General features: G+C 36.5%; 3 protein-coding genes across 3 annotated transcripts; all 3 read right to left on the bottom strand.

Moving 5' to 3' along the window:
• Positions 1 to 17: 17 nt before the first annotated feature.
• Positions 18 to 2,778, bottom strand: LOC112500693 (DNA-directed RNA polymerases II, IV and V subunit 12). Its single transcript, XM_025104244.1, has 4 exons — positions 2,701 to 2,778; positions 1,443 to 1,488; positions 1,093 to 1,185; positions 18 to 288 (listed from the first exon to the last, which is right to left on the bottom strand). The coding sequence occupies exons 2-4, from the start codon at positions 1,480 to 1,482 to the stop codon at positions 266 to 268; spliced, it is 156 nt and encodes a 51-aa protein (XP_024960012.1). The 5' UTR covers positions 1,483 to 1,488; positions 2,701 to 2,778; the 3' UTR covers positions 18 to 265.
• A 2,160-nt stretch (positions 2,779 to 4,938) lies between these two features.
• On the bottom strand, positions 4,939 to 6,352 carry LOC112500760 (3-oxo-Delta(4,5)-steroid 5-beta-reductase-like). The gene is made up of 2 exons (XM_025104335.1): positions 6,307 to 6,352; positions 4,939 to 6,219 (listed from the first exon to the last, which is right to left on the bottom strand). The coding sequence occupies exons 1-2, from the start codon at positions 6,343 to 6,345 to the stop codon at positions 5,089 to 5,091; spliced, it is 1,170 nt and encodes a 389-aa protein (XP_024960103.1). The 5' UTR covers positions 6,346 to 6,352; the 3' UTR covers positions 4,939 to 5,088.
• Positions 6,353 to 9,133: 2,781 nt separating this feature from the next.
• LOC112500295 lies at positions 9,134 to 21,953 on the bottom strand. Its single transcript, XM_025103744.1, has 7 exons — positions 21,821 to 21,953; positions 20,460 to 20,709; positions 16,574 to 16,697; positions 14,297 to 14,643; positions 12,460 to 14,206; positions 11,119 to 11,363; positions 9,134 to 9,488 (listed from the first exon to the last, which is right to left on the bottom strand). The coding sequence occupies exons 1-7, from the start codon at positions 21,892 to 21,894 to the stop codon at positions 9,417 to 9,419; spliced, it is 2,859 nt and encodes a 952-aa protein (XP_024959512.1). The 5' UTR covers positions 21,895 to 21,953; the 3' UTR covers positions 9,134 to 9,416.
• Between the last annotated feature and the right edge of the window lie 209 nt (positions 21,954 to 22,162).

Raw genomic sequence — 22,162 nt, 5'->3', positions numbered from 1 at the left:
TAAAAAAAACATTATACTGACAATTTTTCAAATCCAATCTTAATTATACCAAATACCAGACACATTTGAAATATAGACACGATAAATAGTTGTACTCTATAAACATTTCACCATTAAACAAGATGAACATTGGCATCTAATGAGAGATACCATAAGATCCAAATTTCACACATCGGTAATTTGTTGGTTGTTTACATGATCATTTGATTGTTCCAAACATACTTGAAAATATCCATCCATGCAAGCTTCTATCGTAAAGTCTTCTTCAACGAGCTTCGTACTGAACAACTGCACCAAATAATGTTAAGCAAGAATCAACCATATTGGTTCGATATATTAATGAATCTAAAGACTATGTTTGGCAACTCTAGATTAACAATAAGCCTAAAACGACATAAGGACATATTATTTGGAAAATAGCTTATTCATGACTGTTTGGTAGTGGCTTAATGATACCAAAAGTAACTTATTCAGTAAGCTTCTAGGGTGAGCTTTATGTAAAAACCAAAAATTTTCCCAAACCTGCTCTTCCCAATTAAGAAAAAACATGCCCATTCCATTTATGCAAAAACTCTCCCAAACAAAAATCTTTTCTCAATCCACAGACAGCTTTATTCATACATGACGTGATGGAAAACCAACCAAACAGTCCCGTGTCTTAAAGAGGGATAACACGTTCGAACCTGGTGGCTGCCTTGTGAGAGGAGAAACAACCGGCAGCAAATTTTCATTAGCAGTGATAACGATGCATTTACCAGTGACTTATATAAGGCGATGCAAAGCAATTATGTGATAGCCATTTTTTCTGGTATTCGTTGTCTACAGGTGTCCGGGTCAGTCTGTATGCACCTCGACTAATCTCATGGGGTCCTAGTGGCCCCAAGGAGACTCACCTATGAGGAGTAGCCCTATAGCATGACAGTGCCATTAAACATGACTTCATCAATTATAAGTTTGCAGTTAGTCTCAACTGAGACCAACTCACAACCTAATTTGGATTTTTAAACATAATCAATGTGTTCCAGATTTCCATCAAAAAGACCATGGCATAAGCATAATTGAAGTAAAGAGAGGTTTCGGTGAGAGAATTACTTCTACGGGTCCGCTTCTTGTATAGAATACGGTAACCACACTCTCGGCATTGAATCACATCACCAACTTTCAACGTATTCTCCTGCCCGCAATCTACAACATAAATCAAATGCATCAATTACAATAGTCACGATAACTAGAGAAAAGGAAAGCGATGAAGACCATCAAAACATATACACACTTAAACACTATCATCTATCGATGTTATTTGATTTGTTAAGATTAGCAAACGTAATGATTTCCACATAGCATATGTGTGCTGTTGTAAACAGTTTTAAAAGTTTGTCTTTTCTTTTGCAGAAGTTACGATACATAGAGTATAATGAGCAAAGGATAGCAAGAAAACCGACCTCCACATATGTAAGTAACCGGTTCTGGCTGGGGGTCCATTGGTTACTGCAAATTTAGAAAGAAACGAGAAATTAATACATGTCGGTACTAATGCTTTTTGAGATTATAAGCATTAAGCAACATGTTCGCGGGTGCTTTACATACTTGCAATCGCTGGCAAGGGCAAAGCCAGGATTTACAATAAGGGGGAGCAACAAGCATATATATATAAATTATATCGAAAATAAAGATATATAATTCATTTTCTTAAAGTGGCAAACAATAATGATATTATATTTGACAAAATGATAAATTGAAAAATACATGCAACTACATGAATGATTTTCCTGATATAGAAGGCAAAAGGCTAACCAGGTAAGAACCATCGTCCTCGCTTACCATACCAGATATGATTCTCGGTCATCAAAATAAGATAGTAAGATTGTTGGTAGGCGTCTCATTCCCGGCAAGAGATGGTTATGACTGATTAGTAGGGTTGTACAAAAAACCGCCAAGACATTCAACTTGCCCAACCAACCCAATTAAACTCAACCAGCCAATTAGTAGGACTGAAATTGGGTTAGGCCTGCTGATATATAATTAATATAAAACTATTTATATTTGGAGCGCCATTTTCTTTTAAATTTTTTGCTTAATTCTTGTTTTTCAATTACAAGTTGTTATCTACTATAAACCTAATAGCACCTAAAAAGAATTAGATTAAGTTATGTATACAAATGAGTGAAACTAAGCAATATAGAATTATATAAATATGTATGTATATACATCTCTTGGTTGGGTGAAGGCAAGAGGCATGAGTGTTTATTAAGCATATTTTTCATCTTTTCCAAGCACAATTTGTTCGTTTGTTCTGTTTATATCAATAATACAATCTTACCTATTGTTACAAAAGGATTAAAGCGACCGACAAACAGCACTCAAGTCACCAAATATAGAAGGCACATACTGATTTAAAAGGATGATACTGAGGCATTTCATCGAGCACATACGGCTCAGAGCAAGATTCAAAAAATTGAATAGCAGTTGCTAAATTTGAAATTCCAAGTCAACCCAATGACATTTTAGAATCAAAGAATACAAAATCCCCAAAAGAATTTCAATGATCATAACAGAAAATATTTGCATCTGTTCATACCCAAAGAGTATAAAAACCATCTTGTATGGTGTTTTCTTGAATGAAGCAAACAAAAGTTAAACACACAAGCTGAACCAAACACCCTAACAATTAGCGATCAGGTAAACCAAAAATTTACAAACCTGAGCAAGAAAACGAGGCAGCAGGGGGATTGACTCGTAGAGAATGGCGGTCTCACGAACCCTAGGATTTTGCGATTCATTTATTTATTTGGGACCTATATATACATATATAAAGTCCAGAAATAAGATGTTGTAAAAAACAACCCTCAAGTTTCATAGTTTCATAGTTTCATAGTTTCATACTTTCATATATAAAGTTCATAAATTAAACCACAAGATTGGTGTTTGATTGGTTTGAGTTTGGCTTCAAATGTCAAAAGTACCAGGAGGTCTCAAGATCAAATTCAATGAGAAATAAAAATTTCCTTGTGGTCACGGAGGTTCAAATGTGGCGACTCTAGACTATCTGCAAAACAAGTGGTCGCCCTGGGATTAGTCGGCTCGCATAGCGGGTTGGATATCCAGGTTAATAAAAAAAAAATTTGTAAATTACATTTTTGGTTGTCGTGATTATCATTTATTATCAAGTTTGGTCTCTTTTTAAAATTAATTACAGTTTTAGTCATTATGGTTGTCATTTTGTTTCATGTTAGAGTTCCTCTGACTAACTCTAATTAAATCGATTAGTTAACTCAAGAATATTTTAGTCCTTTTACCTTCTAGTGTGTGTGTGTGTGTGTGTGTGTGTGTGTGTGCATACACATATGTGTTAGGTTGTACGGGAGGCCACCGTAAAAGGGGTGGAAGAGGAAGATAGAGATAGGTGATTATTGTCGAAGATCCGGCCACTGTAACTGTCATGTTAGGGAGTGTGATCGGACATTCAGAGATAACAATATCGTCTTTTTAATAGAAAGATAATAAAATAACCTAAATGACTAAAATATCCTTTTTTTTATATTGGATTTACCTCTAAAATTTAACGCCTGTTAGTGGGAGGGATGAAATAGACAAACGTGAGGGACCACATCTGAGTTTTTGAAATTTAGGAATAATATCCGTTGAAAGTGACAAACGCTAGGGACCAAAATGTTATGACTTGATTTGTTAAGGTTTTAGTCGTTCAATCTAGTAGTTTACTAATAGTATCTTTGGTCCTAGCTCTACGTTGTATAGCTCAGTTGATAAACAGACCTTACAACTTTGCTCAAAATATAAAGCATGTTCAAGTTTGAATCATGTAGGTAGACGAACGTGAACCTATTCATTAGCCTCGACCTACGTAAACTTTGAAATGCCTCCTCATATATGTTGTTCCTAACGGACCTTTTGCTCGCCCTGGTCACAAGGGTGGTACCTGATTGGTTTGAGCTTGGCTCCAAAGGTTAAAAGTACTAGGATGCCCCAAGTTCAAATCCAAGGAAGAATAAAAATCTATTTGTGGTCATGGATGTTCAAATGCGATGACTCCAGGCTATCTGCAAAGCAGGTGGTCGTCCTAGGATTAGTCGGCTCCATAGCGAGTTGGATATCCAGGTTAATAAAAAAAAAGGAGCTTTTGCTCAAAACAGATGTATAGATTTAAAAACTATAATCAATTTAGATGCTAAATTGTTTGTAGTAAATTTCAAATTATTAAATATTTTGTGATGAAATCATTGAATTTATATTATTTCAAATAATTCATAAATTCTTTTTTTTAATTAAAAACATTTATTACTTTATGCATACTTTCAACAATTCAAAAACAGCTATTAAACCATATTCCAAAGAAAGGCAACGTTCATTACAATAATCAACCCTTTTATTCATTCTTGTTACACATACGACATCATAATGATATCGTAAAAAGATGGAAAAAATTATCACAAAATATGAAAGCCGTCCCACATATCCATTTAAGCAACAATCTTGTTAACCTTTCATCTTATCAATCCAAGAAATCAAACAAGATTTGGAATCCTAAACCCTGAAAACCAATGTTCTTTGCTCTTGTTCATGGTGTCCAACATAACCCACCTCCGAGAGTGAAAAATTCAAGTTTGTGAAATATGCAACCGTTTTATATGATGTCATCATGTGAAAAATATAATTGGGTTCGTCCCTGACGCTTTTATGGTCATCGACATAGTTATGGTGGGTTGTACTTAGTGAGACAAAATATGGTAGTTGCAACATCAAGAATGGACCACCAAGTACACTTTCTAATCTTTAAATGCCAACTTCATTATTTTCACCTGATACACATCTACATCAATATTCATTTATAACATTTCAGTTCATAATTGAACTTAGAAATATACTTCAAAAAAAAAGGTTCCATCATATATAGAAGAGAAAAAATCAAATTCTAACCGACTCGAAAAGGTGTTTTTGATGATTCAATTACATAAACTCCAATAATCAAACCCTTTTATTCATTTCTTGTTACACATACAACATCATAATCATATCATAAGAAAATGGAAAAATGAATTGCAAAACATGAAAGCCATCCCACATATCCATTTAAGCAACAATCTTGTAACCTTTCATCTTATCAATCCAAGAAATCAAAGAAGATCTGGAATTCCTAAACCCTAAAAACCCATGTTCTTTGCTCTTGTTCATGGTGTCCAACATGCACTCACCTCCAAGAATCATATCCACAAACCACCATTGTGCAACCTCCTCCAATTTGGTACCCAACAGTCCTTTCTCTCTCACAATCTCATCCCAAACTTCCCCTTTATCCTTCATCATCTCCACCATCCTCATCTTCTCCCCACCTCCATCAAACCCTCCATTCTCGACCTCAAATTGCTCAGCCAACACCGTCCAAAAGTGCTTCCATTTGAACACATCGCCATTGCTGATGTTAAAAGCTTCATTCTTTGCGTAAGGTTCCACTGCTGCCCATATGTGTTGCTCAGCTATCAAATCAGCATCTGAAACATCAGAGTAATGATCCCAAGCTTCCTTCGTTCCTGGAAACTTGAATGGAACCCCCTCGTGCTTGCAGATTGTGGCGTAAACACATAAAGCACCGATTATGTTCATCACACTATATGGCGAAAACCCAAAAATTGTTCCAGGTCTATGAATCGACCATGTTAATCCTTCCTTTTGTTCAACAGATTTGAACAGAATGTCCTCTAGGGTATAGTAGAAATTGGGGGCATCAAGACGAGGTAGATCCTCATGAAAAGGGGGATCATGAGCTACTTTGCCATACAGTTCAAAAGGACCCAAGTAATGTTTCCGGCCAGTTTGCAAAGAAACATGTTGTAAATTGGGGGAATTAGGGATGACTGCATCGAGGACGTTTTTGAACATTTTCCCGTTGATTTCACAGTTCTCAGATTCGGTGGATCCGTGGGCCCAAGTGACGTAGAAGAGGTGGGTGACGTCTTGGAGATTGGAGAGTTTGGTGAGGGTTTCGTCGGGATCTGAGATATCGCACTGGATGTACTCGATTGGGTGGTCGGCGTTCCATTGGGGACGAGGGCGACGGGCGAGTCCATAGACCTTCCAGGGACCGCCGGGAGTGTCAGAGAGTGGGAGGATTTCAGCGAGGCTGTTGCCGACGATCCCTGTAACTCCGACAATTAGGGCAACGCTCTGGTATTTGGGTGGCGCATCGTCGTCATCGAGCTTTTTCTGTGTAGATTAATCAATTGATTGGTGGATTCGAATAAGAATAGTGAAGAAGATGAATTGAACCAAAAATTGAAGTAAGTTAGTTACCTTTGCAGCTCCTATAGCTCCGGCCCACCGCCAGCTCATGGTGTACCGGCAAAAATGGCGAAGAAGAGCTGGCAATACAGTTTCATTACGTGACTGATGAACTTGATATAAAGATGAAGAGGAGATGCTTCTGTCGTTTTCTTTTAATTATTAAAACTCAAAACGTTTTTATTTTATTAAAACAAATATTAATGGATAGAAATTAGAACATGAATAATTAGGAATATATACATAGAGAAGAGAGAGTGTTTGTTTCAAATACAACACGTTGTATTTATACAACTAATGCAATCCAATAAATTGAGATATTTATGGAAATAATGAGAGTTCATTTATTATGATTTGAATATTTATGGAAGATGAATATGGTTCATTAATTATGATCAATATCTTATATTATGAAACAATCAAAACTTTTATGAAATCATATATTAATCAAATGAAATAGACGGTTGAGATTGAGTTGTATTGGTTACACAAATGTCAAGAGTTGTATAATAACCAACCTATATATATATATATATATATATATATATATATATATATATTAGAAGAAAACTCGTACAATATAACGAGATATATTTCGATTTTTATGTTTCGTTTTATTTTTTTGTCTCGGTTAATGTTATAATACAATTTTATGTGATTTTGAAAAAACGATAATATTTTTATTTTTAAATAAAATATAAATACGAAAATATATTATAAAAATTTGAAAAAAGAATATTGATATTGGTATCAAAATGACTATTTAAAATTTCTCATTTTTTTGTGTATTTCTTTAATTCATTTTTTTTTTGTAATATAATTTTTTATAAAGATAATAATTAAATATTTTATTATAACTCAATGATTATCCTAATTATATTTTAAAATTTTTATATTTAAATAAGATGTTTATCTTTTATTTGATTATGTTTGTCTGATGTTAGTTATACGAATTCAAACATGAAGTTTTAGTAAGTTGTATCTACGTACAATTTACTTGTAATCTTGAATTTTAAGTAATATACATCAATAAACAATAATCATCATAAAAAAATAATTTTAATAGTTTTTGTCAAATGCTTTATAATATATATATATATATATTATTAAAATTCAAACGTTTTTATTTTACTTTCTAAGGCATCCATTTCATGGAAACCTTACAAACCAATCATATCCATCCATTTTCATAATAAAGATGATTAAAAACAAATTATTTTAGTAAAGTAAAAAAATAAAACAAAAAAAATTATTATTATTTTCTCCAATAAAAGGGCAAAACGGGAACAAGTTTTAAATGTTTCAGACTCTTCTTTTGGTACCAAGTTTTTTTCTTCAATATCATTTATCAACCGATTATTATTGATTTGCACATTTTTATATTATATATCAACCAACTACTTTGTATCAGCTTAATTGGTACCGACTTTGTTTGGTTGGTAGTGGTTTTAACTTCATATTACATATATGAAAACTTGTTATTTAGTTCAAATTGTTAAGTGACAATTTGAGCTCCCAGGTAATACCTAAAACAAGTCTTGTGTTACAGAACTTAAAAATCAATAATTATGCTTTATAATTAATTTTTTTAATTAATTAATAATTAAATAAGTCGATATCATGGTACTACCGTGTTAAGCGACTTCCAATACTGCTTGTCAACCAAGTTTGCACACTTGGAAGGGTACCACCAACTAATTGTCTATTGTACCAAGTACCAACTAAAGTGGTATCAATTTTAATTGTGCAGTTGGTACCTATATTGGTTAGTTTGATCTGATACAAAATTGTCACCCCTATTTTTATGTAAAAACGACGTTTGATTATGATTTAATGTTAAATATATGGCTTAATTTGTTAACAGTTGTTCGGTCCTATCACTCTCGGTGGTGTAACTCAATTGACAAAGGGACGAAACATTTTTGTATTCAGAACATTTATCACTTGGTGTACACTTTCAACATTCGGTTTTCAACAATTCAAAAACAGCTCTTAAACCATATTCGCATGAGTCAACATTCATCGATTGATATCGAAAGTGAAAACCAGAAAAGATAAGAATCGACGACCATATTAAAAGACGTCGGTTTGATCCTGCGAAAAGGAAAAGTAGTTTTATATCCGCTTACTGGTGTCTGACCATGTACTGAAAATCCTATCATGTAAGAGACATAACAAGGACCATCGATTTTACCCAATAAGTGAGTGAGAAGACTTAGGTGCCATTTACCCAAATGCTTACACGGTAAGCGCTTACACGGTAAGCGCTTACAATAAAAGTCAACATTATAATTTATTTAGATGCATAAGATTTTAGTACATTAAAGCATATCGAAATGCAACAATTTACTAGGTAAACGCTTACCTGGGTAAGAGTCATCATCCTCACTTACCGGGTAAGACTCTCTATCCTTCTCAACGCTCTTACCCGGTAAGATGCTTGGCCCTTCTCATGTTCATCCGATGAGCAAATTTATGCGTTAAGCACTTACCAAATAAGTGTTTAGTAAACGGCCCCTAACTAGGTAAGCACTTACCAGGTAAAAGATGCTTACCAACAATCAATTTTGATGGTTGAGAATGTTAATAATAAGGTAAGCGGGGTGGTGACTTTTGCCAGTAGGCCTTTACCCGATAAGTGTTTGGTAAACGGCCCCTAAGATCAATATATCAACGAATCTCAATCAAAGTGACAAAGAACTCCAAATTTGAGACACAGATCACACGAGATAAATCTCTCAGTTTCGTGCATCGTTTTAATTGCTGTTCGTTCTGTATACAATCGTAACCGAAAAGAGCCCACCAAAGTAACCATGAGTATTTGAAGGCATTGCGTAAAGGAAGACTCAGATTTCCATATGAAAATAAGCATGCAAATGTGTTTCTAGGGTCTTACAACATCATTGTCATTATCCTACCTATAAAAAGACTCCATATTTGGCGTTTATTGAAACGCGTTATTAAAACCGCTATAAGCAAGCAAGACGGGAGAAAATAAAGTCAAAATGGATATAGACCGGTTGTACGGCTGCTGCGCAGCCAGGAAGGAACTCTTGAATGTGTACCTTAGACATAGACAACTTCTTGAGACAGATTTAAAGATTACCGATTTGCTGATGATTTCAATTTTGCCCATGGCTTCTGCTGAGAGAGCGTCGTGTCACGAGCTTCCGACCAGAAATTTGACCCTCGTCCTGCAAATGATCATGTCACATCACCAATGCCGTTTACATTTGTTTGCAGAAAATTGACAACAGAAAACTCTCAAGTCTACCAACTAGAGCCACCTCATTTGGTAAAACCTATGTTAGAATTGTTGTTAGACTGTGGTCTGTTTGGTTCGACGGAATGTTTTTGAGGGATTTGAATTTCGTGGAAAGATTTGGAACTGGAAGCAACCAAAAGGATTTGGAATTTTGGTGTGTTCGATCTATAGGATTTGGAATGGAATTGCATTCCGTTATTTATAGATACAAAACAAATGCTTTTACCATACTTTATAACACTGTTATAAACAAATCCCATGAAATAATAACTACCTTTGTGAGATTTCTAAATCCAATGTCTGTGGGATTTCAATTCCGGACTTTCCTTTAAACCAAATATCGGATTGAAATGTAATCCAATACCAAATCCCGCAACCAAACAGGCCCTCAGTGATTTTCAATAATAAAATCAAACGCTTCTAGCAAGATTGGTATGTTTTCAGAAAAAAGAGACGAAAACTTAGTAGAAAAAAGGTATGAATTGTGCTCAACTAGTTTGAAACCGCATCATAAGTCAAATAGTAAACTCGTTTTTTTTAATAAACATGTATTGTAAATTAACATCCAATCAAGTTTACAACATAGTAGCATTAACCCAAATCGGTTGCCAAACACCATTTTCTACCAAGTTCAAACATTGTAACAAGTAACCAAAGAGAATTTAAAAACTAAGTCACCCGAAAGATACTTAGGCTTTGTTTGTTTTTTCATTTTCAGCTCTTAATTACCTCTTATGTCTGATGTGTTCAGAAGTTTTGTAATTCAGACTGTTTGTTTTTTTATTATTTTCAGTCTCTTATCACTTAATAGGGTCTGAATAAATAAGCGGTAAAGTAATATCTTAATTCCTCTTATTTCTCATTTTCTTTGATTCTCTTTGGCTATTGCTTCTTTCTCCATCAGGAATGCTGCCGTCCTTTCATCACCTATGTGAAATGCACGCCCCCACCTCTCTCTCTCTCTCTCTCTATATATATATATATATATATATATATATTTTGCATGTATAGGTTAGCTTAGAAGATTAATGGGAAACAAGAACTTCTTTCGACGATCTATCTTCTATCAAAAGTATCGATCTTTCCGCAAACAAACCAGCGACATTCCCGATAGCATATGTTAATTAATTGTTAAGATGAATTTCGGTAATAGAAATTTTATGAAAATCAAGAGAATTTTGCAAAATGTTTGCACCTGATTTTACCAAAACAAACTATTACATTTGTCAGTTTACAAAAATAAACAGTTTTATCGATTCAGCTTTTAGACTTCAGCACCATCTCTTATTAATCAGAAGTGAAATAAGACTTCAGACTTCAGCACCTCTTAAAAAACAAACGCCACCTTAGAGCGTTCTTTCCTCATTTTTATGCCAAAAGGAGTGATTTCTTTTTTTCATTTTTGCATTTCCAAAAAGGAAGTCGGTTGTCTAGAGATGAAGTTTACAGTCACATAAGCCTTAAAGGGTGTTAAACTAATAAATTTAAGACCTCAACATATCACTGATAGATAAAGATCTCCTTTATGAATCAACTTAATAGTGCTGAAACTGACATACCTTGTACAGAGAAGCAGCGGATTCAGATTGAACAGTTTGATTTGGGTCGAGCGTTTGGAAACCATCCAAAGCATCCAAGGTCAGCTGCCAACCACAAAGTGCTAAAGCACCAGCACCAGAGCCATTACCATTGCTAACACCAGCTGCAGCAACATTGCCATTTACCCAAGGACAGAAAAAATTATGATGTTTAATTGGATCAAACTCCACAGGTTCTTCAAAGTTACTTTCTCCATTTACAGTCCCTACACAAGAACCACTGGCCATTCAGCATTCTAGCAGCACAGTTGTCTTAAAGAACGGTAAAATAAGTGGTGGATTGGTGGTCATATCTAAGAAAGCATTGCTACAAGCCTACAACTCGATCACAATACTATGTTTGGCTACATGGATGCAAATTTTTAGAATTTTCATTGGAACCTACCAAAATCTAGAAGGTAATGACATTTTCTCTCATCAATATTCTTTCTAGTAATTTATGGTTGGATCTAGAAACTTAACCGTTAGATCACATGACAACATGTTACATAATTCAAATTATGCCCTTTTCCTAAGCACGGGTTGGAGAAGCATACGCCACGAAAACAAATATCACACATCTCAGCTGTCTTAACATTCAAGATTATCCTCCTTTTTTTAATGATTGAGCCTCAAGCATCAACCTTCCTTTACCAAAGGGTCATTGACCTAGCGGTATCAAGTAACAAACCTTCCGAGAGGTCAACGGTTCAAACCTCACTAAATGTGAGAAGTGTGTGTGAGTTTTATTTGCCGTAATATAAACATTTTGTTATATACTTCAAAAAAATTGGATCATCACAATTCCTTCTTCAACCATAACTTCGATGATGGTATGCTCATATAGCCAAATAACATTTATTTTGGCATCAGAACTTGTAGGCAGTGGTCCAATGAGGTGATACTTACCACAACATTTACACTTGTCGCTTTTAATCATCTTTATGATCACATGGATCTAACCTGGTACTAAGCATACACAAGTGTGCATGTGGTTGATTGTGAGTCTGTTAGGGTACGTTTGGCACACTGGACAGGACGGGACAACAAAAAAAAAAAAGAAATTTATTTCCCCACGTTTGGTGCAAGACAGGACTGAGTGGCATTTTTGTCACACCAAAATAGATGGAAAAATTCGGGGTGATGAGACAAGATTGGTAAAATACTAAACCACCCATGTCTGATTTAAACCCTAAAACCTTGCACAATTCTTTCACCGGCCTACCTTACTCTCGTCCATCCGGTCCTCGTACCAAACACACCCTTAGAGACAGAAGGAGTGAGTTTATGTTTGCTTGGGACATAAAAATGGAATGGACCTACCTATCCCATTTGCAACTGGATAGTTGGTGTATCCACATTCATCGATCGGGGACGACTTCCCTGCCTGTGTCACCTCATCCTTGGATGCTTCAAAGCCTGAACATAAAACCGCATTGCAAGAAAGAGAAGGGTGGACACTTTGCTCATGGAATAAGATGTTCATGTTACTGGTTTTGTCACCGCTTTCAACAGATTCCGCCTTGGCTGAACCAAGAACTTTTGAGCCACTATCTTCCCTTCCTACTGACCTTGACATCAGATCTTGACTCCCACCTGGAGGGTATTCCTGTTCCATTTCTTCAGGGACAAAATCACCCATCAGTCCAGGATCTGCAGCAAATTCACCATTTTGACCTTGATTTTCGGTCACTTCAGCCACTGGTTCCATGTCCCCAACAACACTTTCCGTCCTATGGACAGAAGCATCAGCACCATGGATCTCAGCTTCATGACTTGCACCCATTCCAACACTGCCTCCACTAATAGCAAAGCTAGGACCATCCCTCCGATGAGCAGTGGTGGTATCAGTGTTCAATACTTCCTCATCATTGGTACTGCTAACACCAATCTCACCAGCAGCTCTAACTGTAGCAGCACAAGTACTCTGTTGGGCTTGATTACTGAAATTCACATCTGAAGTGTCATTCAGGTCAGGACTCTTGAATGCCGAAACAGAAGGATAGTTAACATCATCAACATCTCCAGGATGATTTTCAACGCTTTCCATTGAATCGTTATCATCGCCATGGTAAACCGTATCCATTGCAATAACAGAGGAAGCCCGTGTTGAATCTCTCGTGGATGGATAGCCGGCCGCTTGTTCATTCCCATGGTGGAAGGGAGCATCCCGTTCAATATCAAAATATAAGGTCTGGCTAGGACCAGCACCAGATGAATCTCGTCTATATGATTGATGGGATGATTCAAAAACATGAGACTCGCATACACGTTTAGAAGGGCCAGAGGACTGTTTGCTATCGTTCACTTCATCACCATCACGGTCAATGACAACACCCTCAACACTATCCGCCTGCTGCATCATTACCTGTGGCCTATCAACAGTGCTCCCACCTTCATCCAAATTCCGTTTGCGAGTACTAGGACCTCGGGATTCATACGATGCTGCACGATCACCAACCTCACTACCGGCCGGCTGCCCAATAACTAGGTCTTTTCCTATATTTACATCTTGATATTGTTCAGATATCATGGTCTTGTGCGCATGTCCAGCAGAAAATCCACCACCCATTGTAAGATCTAAGTCGACCCCGATATTTGACATCGACTTCCCCTCTGTGGTTGCCGCTTCATCAAGGTCCTCAGTCTGCTCTTTGCCGTCAGTGGCAACCCATCCATTAATTCCACTCGCTGCACTTACTCCACGAGTAAGTGCCATCTTTTTGCTTGTTTCAGGAACATCACTAATACTAGGAGCAAAGCGAGCAGGACGACTAACAGTCAGGAAGTCCAAGATTCTCACTGTCGCACCACATAAGCTACAGTCGAGCAAAGGTGATCTAGGCTCAAACTTTGTTGAGGGACCTAATTGTTCATTCTTTACAGGACCCTTTTTGGTTGAAGCAGACAACGCCTTCTTGTTAGGAACTCGATCCTCTGGAGGGGCACGCCCTTTAATGGGACTGAAAGAACATCCATTTCTAGCTGATTGAGCAGAATGCTCTTCACAGTCTTGAACATTGGGAAGCCATATCGGCTCCCATCCACAAAGGCTTATCAATTTCTGGGCCTAAAGACAGACAAGAGATCATTTGAACAAAAAGAAAACTGAAAACAATGAGAATAATTACTAGCAATTCAAGTGATGCATGCTTCTTACACGTGAATATATGCATAACGCCTCCTCTCTGTTACTCTCCGAACCGGAGGCAATGTCTGCCTTACACCCAGATTCCTCAACAGTGAAAGTATATGACTGAACCAAAAAGCGGTCAATCTCAGGTCCCCTAGAGACCCTCATCTGTTCAATTGCCGAAGCAGCTACAATCGGCAGGGAGAGAAATTGGAATAGTCCATCACAACGATCCTTATAACCCCCTATCAGCGCTGATGGAGGAGTAGGAGGGAACTGCACTAAGCTTTCAGCACAGCTGTTCCCTTTCCATGGGCAAATGACTTTGTGCCCTTCATCAAGCTGATTGGCAAATTCTTCTCCAACATTATCACCTGTTAGGAACAAAATGAAAAGATTACGAAAAAGTACCAGTGCGTTATTATGTTTATAACCTGAAACAGTAGAGATGTAATGTTGAGTGTCACCAGAAACTTTGTTTAAACAGAACAATCCAATCTCAAATGAGCATGGGGGGTTAGCAGACACCTGACGAAATTGCTGCATAGTAAAATTTGTCTATGTATATCGTTGACATCTTGAAGGGAATCCAGACTAAAATGCACAATGGAAGCACTGTTGTGCCATTATAAACGAAGCCATACCAAACCAACCCAACATATCCCACTTGGAGAGACTAGGGTGGGTGGGAAGTATGCAAGACCTATCCTTTAGCCCAAAGAGTAGAGCAATCATTTTCGTGAAGAACCCCAACTTGCAAAAAGGTGTGTGCAACGTTTTGACCCAAAAGTTTCAAAAAAACTTGCCAAGAAAGTTTCTTTTGAAGGAACTGAAACGACGATTTTTGAAAAGAAGAAGCAAGACTAGTTAATAGTATGCCACATAAAACTGTCTGTGCCATTATCTTCGCAGATAATAAGAAACACCAGCAAAAAATATAAAAATCATAGTAGCAATATATGATGGTATGAATATGCCATAATCACTACCTGCCAAACGATTATGTTATGAATCTGTGTAATCTGTTTTGGGAAGTATGTGCTGCTATAATTAGGACCCTTAATGAGCCATTTATCAGGTAATTATCAGCCCAGCAGAATCTAGGCCAGTTCTTGCAGCAACTTCTGTTTAAAAATATGCTTGGTTGCCCTGTTTTCTTCTTTTAAGTGCACTTGTCATGGAAGAAAAATGCAACCAGACGAATGACTGTTTGGATACCTAGTTCATCCCCCTTTCAATTAGTAGGATGACTCTTGTAAGCATTTGTTTTTTTGGGTAAAGAAATTACATGCTTTAAGATCAACACTACTTCGCTTCTGCCCAATCACATGCTTAAGGATGGAAAGACTCACCATCCCTCTTACATACGTCTACAAATTCTTTTAACTTCAGTAAAGAATGCCGAAGTGAACTAAAGAGGAAGCCAGCATACTCTAAACACTGCTAAACGATCCACACATCGTAGGTAGTCAACAGAAGTTGCTTAAAACTAAAGGGCCTTATACAAATCTAGCTTCACAGTGATATCCAATAGTACTATATTCAATGAGGTGAGTATAGTTTTGGCCTTTTGGGGTCCATGCAGGAGTGCAATGATGGGTACCGGAGAGAAGACATGTTGATATTGAGCAGTAAACCGAACAACCCGGAGATAAAATAAGTCAAAGAACAAGTAAACAACTTATATTCACAGAGATAGGGTAACCCTCCAACATAACGGTCTACTTACGGGAGGTAGATCAACTGTCCTAATGCTGCTCACTCAGTTGTCTTTGATAATGAAAATAAGCATGTTATTACGTTCCCCATTCCTTATATGCATAGAATGGTTAAATGAAAATACAAAGATTACCCTTCACTAACTAATTTAGGCCCAACATACAACTCATGTGTTTGTGTGAAAATGTCTCTGAGAAAAAGGAAATACACTTGGCTTAGTTCCTTCCTTCCAAAAAAGTGAAGGAACGAGTCATTTGAAGGGAGTTTATTCTTTTTTTTATCAGCAAAAGTAACTTGGTTAATCTGTTTTTACACCAACACAAGCGGCATGGCAAGAATCAAAACTGGGACCTCACAAAAAGAAGACACCCAGTTTAACCACCAAAGTCACTCTAGGTTGAAGAACTTTAAAATATGTAATTGTACTTGTTAAAAGATTTTAAAAACTCAAAACTATGAAATCACTAGATATATCATTATCATCTGAACAATTGCAAAATTCTCAAAATTTCGGATAACCCAGCAGGTGCATCAGAATATTGCCAAGAGAAACATTATTGGAATCTAAATTGCAGCAAACTATACCTTCTGTAGGAGTCCATGAATCTGGTGCAACATATTTCAGGGTTGCACCACAAGACTCGCATACAATTTTATCAACATCCACATTTACCCAGCCTCTTCTTGCACAGGCAAGTGAACTAGCAACCTGCATGGATGACAACTAAATATCTTGTACAAACCCAGAAACACAGGAAGCAGAACATAGAACATGATAATATAGCAAATTAGTTGCAGTGTCATATGAAATGGAAATGAGGCGTATGCATGCAATGACTTTGGCAATTAATGGGAAAATTTAGAGCAATTTACAAAAACCGTCCCTGGACATGTACGAACATTACATATGCACGTTATCAACAATGAACAATAAGTCAATCCAGCAAAGTTGGTTTTTGCACACTTTCCATTTCTCACATTAACTGTGTCAAAAGAGATTTGTTCATCAGTGCATCTTATTTAGGAGTACTTGTGACTTTTGATTTACCACCCCAACCACCCACAACTATACCAATCCACCATCAAGCACGAAAAAAATTGAACTGAAAAAAATTCTCATTTCTTCGGCCTTACAGAGTTGCATACCAAAGAACTACAAAAATGGCATAAAACATAAAAACTGAGAATTGAAAACCTGAAATAACAAAAAAAATTAAAGATCAAAAATAAAAATTGACAGCCAAATGAAAATCTAAAAACAGAACACTTGGAATAAATAGAAAAACAGAAATTATCTCCCAGTCAAAAATCAAAATCAAGAAACAAAGATAAAACTAAAAGACAAAAAACAGAAAGCAGAGAACAGAGAACAGAAAACAGATAAAAAATGAGATGACAAGAATCATAGCAAATGGGAGGAGACCTCAAAAGAGGAGAAGGCGGACAGGAGGTACAGGCTGTAATTGTGGCTGGCACTGTTTTGCTTCCTTTGGGAGTTTGTTGGCTTGGGAAACATTTGTTCAAGATAATGCGTGGAGAACAGAGGTTTTTTGTTTATGGTTTTTTGTTAATAGGTAACCAAAAATGCTTTTTATTAGAGCAATTTAAATCACATAATACCCCTGGCCCTAACGGAGTGGCACATGACAAGCATGCTCCTCTTGCAGAAAACATTTTTAGGTCTTAACCTCAGGAAAGAAAAAAGATTAGGTCTTAACGGAGAGTTGTTCCTTTGTATAGAGAAAACTGCTCATAACGTCGGTATTGTAGAACCAAGTACAGGAGCAGCAAAGACGAGATTTTAATATTCTAGGCAAACTAACTGGTCATTTCCATGTTTCCATAAATGGATTATGGAGTTAAATTTTCATTTCCCGGAGAGTTTGAGACTTCCTTTAAATGTTTTGGCTATCTCGTCCCGTATTCTGTTAATTGCGGCGCAATAGCAGTGCAATAGCGATTATCAGTCATAAGCAAAATAACGGTGGAATTTGCGTTTCGATAATAGCGGAGCAATTTACAGCTACTTCACCGATATTTGGGTAACATAGAGGTCCGCAATACCGATAGTCTCAGTTGGGCCTCTTTTAAATCTAATGCTTACATTTTTGTCTTTTTTTGGGCTTTTATTTTGACTTGGGCCCTTATTTTATTTTAATCCATTAAGTTAACAGTCAACGAATTGCATCCGATTAGAAACTCTTAGGTGATGTTGACGCGGATGCTGAACCTATTGCTTGCGATTAGCTCGTTTACGAACTTTTTTCCTATTTTGTTTGTGTGAAACTTGTTTAAGTTGATGTTTCGATTTGAAACTATATTTTTAATTAATGCATATAATATGTAAAGTTATGTATGCATACATATATACTATATATAATTTTAATAATTATTATATGAACCGCTAAACCACCATCATAACCGCTATTTCAAATATCAGTCCTGACCACTATTTTGTATTTGGACCGCTATAATAGCATAGGTCATCCCTTCTCCCTAATCCACACCCCATCTACTTGGGTGATAACTTGAGTTAGATTATCCCCAATTTAAACTTCTCTCAAGCAAGTCCAAATGAGCTGCTCCCAAGTACGAGAGGTCTTTTAAGTAAGGCCATACTAGAACTTAAAAAATATCAACTCACGCTATATTTTACCTTTTGACCTCTATCATTACCTTTTATATTCAATAATTTTTCTACCAACAGAAACACTTGTTAAGATATGAGGTCTGATTGGCAAAGGATGAGCCTAACCCTGGCCAGAAGGAAATTCAAGCATATGGGTCTGACCCACATTGAAATATAAACCCCAAGTAATTGTAAACCCTAACTTTGTGATAAATAATATACCTTTACTAGTGCGGCCATGGACTAGCTTGATGACACCAATCACATGAACCACGTAAATCATGTGTGTTCTTTATTTTTCTGCAATAACTTTACTGTCGCCTTGTTCGTGTGCATGTGTTTGTGCACCGTTTTCCCAATAACACTCAGTGCTCAACTCCATTCATGGCCAAGCCTTCTTATTTGTGTCTCCTATTTCTCCTAATTTGAACATTTAGTGAGTGCAGTCATTACTTTAGCATGATTGAATCAGCAGCATATCCATTTTCAAACACTTTATGGCTGCTACAAGCCTACAATGATGCTAATATATGTAACCTCGTGTTGCTCAAAACTTTGTACAATAAAGTAAAGATGGGTTAATAGCTGTGTACATATACAAGTTATGGCCATTGATAGCTAAAAACCTGGATGTTGGAATAAAGCGAATATATATATATATATATATGCCTATCTTATTTATCATGTTTAGGTTTATTCACCAACTTACTATCACTTCTCTTATTCTACTGTATTTAATTGGATATAAAAAAACAGCCCAAAACGAATATATATATATATATATATATATGCCTGTCTTATTTATCATGTATAGTATTCACCACCTTCCTATCACTTTTCCTATTCTACTGTATTTAATTGGATATAAAAAATCAGCCCAAAATCAATATTGATTGTTCATTCAAGGTTTGTTGTCTGTTTTTGCATGTAAAAGATCGTTTCAAAGTATTCTAAAGGGTTTCTATTAATTTAAATGAACACCTAAATCATTTTGGGTTCTACAGCATCCATCATGACTAAGGTGGACCACAGTCATGTTTTTATGCACACATGCTTTTCCAATTTTCTGTGTATGCTTTACAACACAAAACTCCAGAAAACATCTCCCTTTTTCGGGTACATACTATAGACTTAATCATGCCTAGCAAGAATTCCCTCTTCTCCTGTCTATTTAATAATTGACCCTTCAAAAATTTATTAAGCTCTTTTAGCATTATACATCTACCCAATCCTCTTACCTCCACCATTCATCTCATGCTCTTGCAAAATTAGAAACCCATGAGTATGAACCTTGAATTCACCTCCACAATACCATCTACGTAGAAGGGATATTTCATTTGTTGAATTCACCTTCACAAGGATGCGCTAAAAACTAGAAAGATATTGCACATATCTGACTTACTGACTTTTCTAGTACGTTTAACTTCATGTTTGGCCCTACTGATGGTAATATTAGCATCCGGATGTACAAAGGGATATGTTTAGTACTTAAGATGATGTACTTATCTAGTTTTATGTAACACCATTTTCGTTATCCCTATGAGGTATGACAATATTTTAGCTTCTAAGATTACCATCACATGCTTATTCTTCATCACACCTACTCTCTTGCAGCAGGATAAGTATATTAAAAGAAATAGCCAGGCCATGTGGCCTGCCCAGATAGGACCATAAGAAAACAGAGCATGCTCCTTATCATGCAGCAGAATATTAAACTGGAAAATGAAAACTACAAGATACAGATGTAAATATATGGATCATTTGATCTATGAGAGGTTCCAATAATGCATGTTGGACATGTTAATAACACCATAAACAGAAAGAAAAAAGTTGAACTCAAACCTTAGGCTTTCCAAACCAATTCGCAGGCCTAAACGTGGACAATCGCCTTAGAAGGTCACCCCTTTCCCATGGTCTACATGAAGGCTGAGATGAGCCAAGAGCTGAACCACCGGCACTTGCACTCAACGAAATCCACATGGGCTGCGAACCAATTCGAGACAGAGAACCTACTTTGGATCCCTGCCCATGACCCAACCAATCTGTACTGCCAGCATTAGTGGCAACGGCCGGTGATGATGCCCCAGCAGAACTGATAAGAAATATAGATCAATTAAGTAGATGATTGTAACTTACATGTCACAACACATGCATATATACTGTATACGCTGAATGAGAGCATCCTAGTCTTTTTGTTTTATCACCTATAGTTGTGTCACCATTTTAAGCCAAGAAAACCAAGAAACACCAAATTGGGCCTTTGAAAACAATATTGCATCCTACAAATTCTGGAATGTCAACCTTTTCATTTTTCAAGCAACTTCCTTTGTCTCCATAAATTACCGCTACATTTTTATACTTTCAAGCAACTTGATCCTTCTTACATTCCATCTTCTAGTATCAAAACATCAGAAATGATGCAGTTGCTGAAATGAGAAAATGTGTCACTTCATTTAAACAAATCATTTGGAGTTCTGTAAATTTGGGACAACATTTCCTTGGCTACCTGCCCACTAAAGACTATATGCAGTGCAGTTACGGACACGGGACACATAAGTAATAGTAATATTCACATTCCAGTAGAAAATCACTAACTTGGTAAACCTCCATAGCTGGCTATGACAGTCAACATTTACATGCAGTTGAAGTTCCAAGGTTGGAAGATCTTTAACTCCCTTTGACCAATATTAATCAAAATTGATCACTTCTGAAACAAACAACTATGGTATTTGGTAGTGCTTTAAATTAGTCTACAGTAGCAACAGATGACTACACATTATAATCAAACATTTCCTTGTTCACGACAAGAATGAATAACAAAAATCAAAATGTTTCTCCAATTCTGGAATCCCAGCTTTAATTTTAAGTTTTACTTCAAACTTTGATTTCCGATACAATAATTGAGATGTCCCTGAACAATCTTAATGCTTGGATTTATATCCCTAGATAGAATCTGATAAAAAAAATAAGCTTCAATTCGTAGAACAACACAATTTAACAGTGAAACAATTCACCAAGACCCTAAAAATCAAAATACAATAAGGATAACAGTCTAGGGTTTTCTTTGTAACTCGACATACATTATAGCTAATGTAAGCAAGTAGAAATCAAGAATTTCGGATTAATATACAAAAGAAAACCGTGTATAAGAAGGTGTGGAGGAGCATTGGTAATTGATTAGAGAATTAGGGTTAGGTTTTTACCTGGCAGCGGGAGTGGGAGAAGAATTGCGGAACAGTAATGGGTCTCCCGATGAGCTTATTCCTTCTTCCCTCATTTACTTTCTTGCGATGTCTGCTTCTCTTTCTCTCTCACCTTTTTCCTCTTTCTCCGCGTCGTCCTCTCTTTGCTCTGTTTTTTCCACTGAATTTGATGATACATTTTAGCCGGTCGTCTTTACTTGCTGCCTCCAAGATGCGCACGCACGGAAACGAGTTGAGCAGATTCGAGCTCACCTCGAGTTTCGTTAATTTTTTTAAACTCGGTCTCGAACTTGAACTCGAATTGAATATTATTTCTATATTTCAACTCGAGCTCGATGTTCG

The sequence above is a fragment of the Cynara cardunculus genome, assembly GCF_001531365.2.
Source record: "Cynara cardunculus var. scolymus isolate 2C chromosome LG 17, CcrdV1, whole genome shotgun sequence".
Lineage (NCBI taxonomy): Eukaryota > Viridiplantae > Streptophyta > Magnoliopsida > Asterales > Asteraceae > Cynara > Cynara cardunculus.
This window is presented reverse-complemented; position numbering and strand designations above follow the sequence as displayed.

Excerpts from the sequence above, each read along its gene's own strand:
- LOC112500693 (XM_025104244.1), bottom strand. The coding sequence starts at position 1,482 with ATGGACCCCCAGCCAGAACCGGTTACTTACATATGTGGAG. Across the intron at positions 1,186-1,442 it reads GGTTACTTACATATGTGGAG|ATTGCGGGCAGGAGAATACG; the intron begins GTCGGTTTTCTT and ends TTTATGTTGTAG. Across the intron at positions 289-1,092 it reads CAAGAAGCGGACCCGTAGAA|TTGTTCAGTACGAAGCTCGT; the intron begins GTAATTCTCTCA and ends TATTTGGTGCAG.
- LOC112500760 (XM_025104335.1), bottom strand. The coding sequence starts at position 6,345 with ATGAGCTGGCGGTGGGCCGGAGCTATAGGAGCTGCAAAG. Across the intron at positions 6,220-6,306 it reads GAGCTATAGGAGCTGCAAAG|AAAAAGCTCGATGACGACGA; the intron begins GTAACTAACTTA and ends TAATCTACACAG.
- LOC112500295 (XM_025103744.1), bottom strand. The coding sequence starts at position 21,894 with ATGAGGGAAGAAGGAATAAGCTCATCGGGAGACCCATTACTGTTCCGC. Across the intron at positions 16,698-20,459 it reads ATTGGTTTGGAAAGCCTAAG|GTTGCTAGTTCACTTGCCTG; the intron begins GTTTGAGTTCAA and ends TCATCCATGCAG. Across the intron at positions 9,489-11,118 it reads CCGCTGCTTCTCTGTACAAG|GACGAGGGTCAAATTTCTGG; the intron begins GTATGTCAGTTT and ends GATCATTTGCAG.